General features: G+C 32.9%; 1 protein-coding gene across 1 annotated transcript in view; it reads left to right on the top strand.

Annotated features, from left to right (window-relative positions):
* The window catches only part of LOC119590742 (nucleolar protein 56-like), a gene marked incomplete in the record, with an annotated part of 5,842 nt that extends 5,492 nt beyond the window's left edge, over positions 1 to 350 (top strand). The window contains 1 exon segment of the mRNA XM_037939437.1: positions 5 to 350. Coding sequence (XP_037795365.1) covers positions 5 to 262 — 258 coding nt within the window.
* Between the last annotated feature and the right edge of the window lie 352 nt (positions 351 to 702).

The raw sequence follows: 702 nt of genomic DNA, 5'->3' as shown, positions 1-702 counted from the left end.
TCAGGTTACAGAAAAGAAGAAGAAGAAGAAGAACAAGGTAGTTGTAGAAGAAGAAGTAGCAGCACCAGAGGAGCCTATGCACATTGCTGAGAATGGCCTTTCTGAAAAGAAAAAGAAAAAGAAGAAGAAGAAGAACCAAGGAGCCGTAGCGGAAGCAGAGCAGGAGGCCGCAGCAGAGCAGGAGGAGGAGGTGCCAGCTGCCGAGGTAACGACAAAGAAGAAGAAGAAGAAGAAGGCACCGAAGGAAGCGGTTGATGAATAGGCAAATTAGCTAGTTTATTTGATAATTACTGTTTTATTTTATTTTTTTCTGCTCCTAGTACCTGTTGTATAGAAATCAGGTATTATTTTGTGCTAAAATATATTGCTTATTTCTTGTTCGTATGAACTAAACAAAAGTGAAAATCTCATTTTAGGATTTTTTTTTTTATGTATTCTTGACCTTTTTTCTGTTAGAAATGTTGCAAATTGCATTTATTTGCTGTGAGAAAAAACAAACTATAGAAAGATGATATCATGTTACAAATGAATTAAAAGTTTGAATTCCTTTTTAAACTATTTGTAATTTATGAAAAGTCTTAAGTTAGATTGAACGCCTTGTTATTTTTGTAATAGTGTTATTTAAACATGAATGTTTTTTCAATATTGCAGTTACTGTTGTTTTGGGGGAATTTAAAAATTTCAGACATTTTAGAAAAATAT

The sequence above is a fragment of the Penaeus monodon genome, chromosome 27, assembly GCF_015228065.2.
Source record: "Penaeus monodon isolate SGIC_2016 chromosome 27, NSTDA_Pmon_1, whole genome shotgun sequence".
Classification (NCBI taxonomy): domain Eukaryota; kingdom Metazoa; phylum Arthropoda; class Malacostraca; order Decapoda; family Penaeidae; genus Penaeus; species Penaeus monodon.
This window is presented reverse-complemented; position numbering and strand designations above follow the sequence as displayed.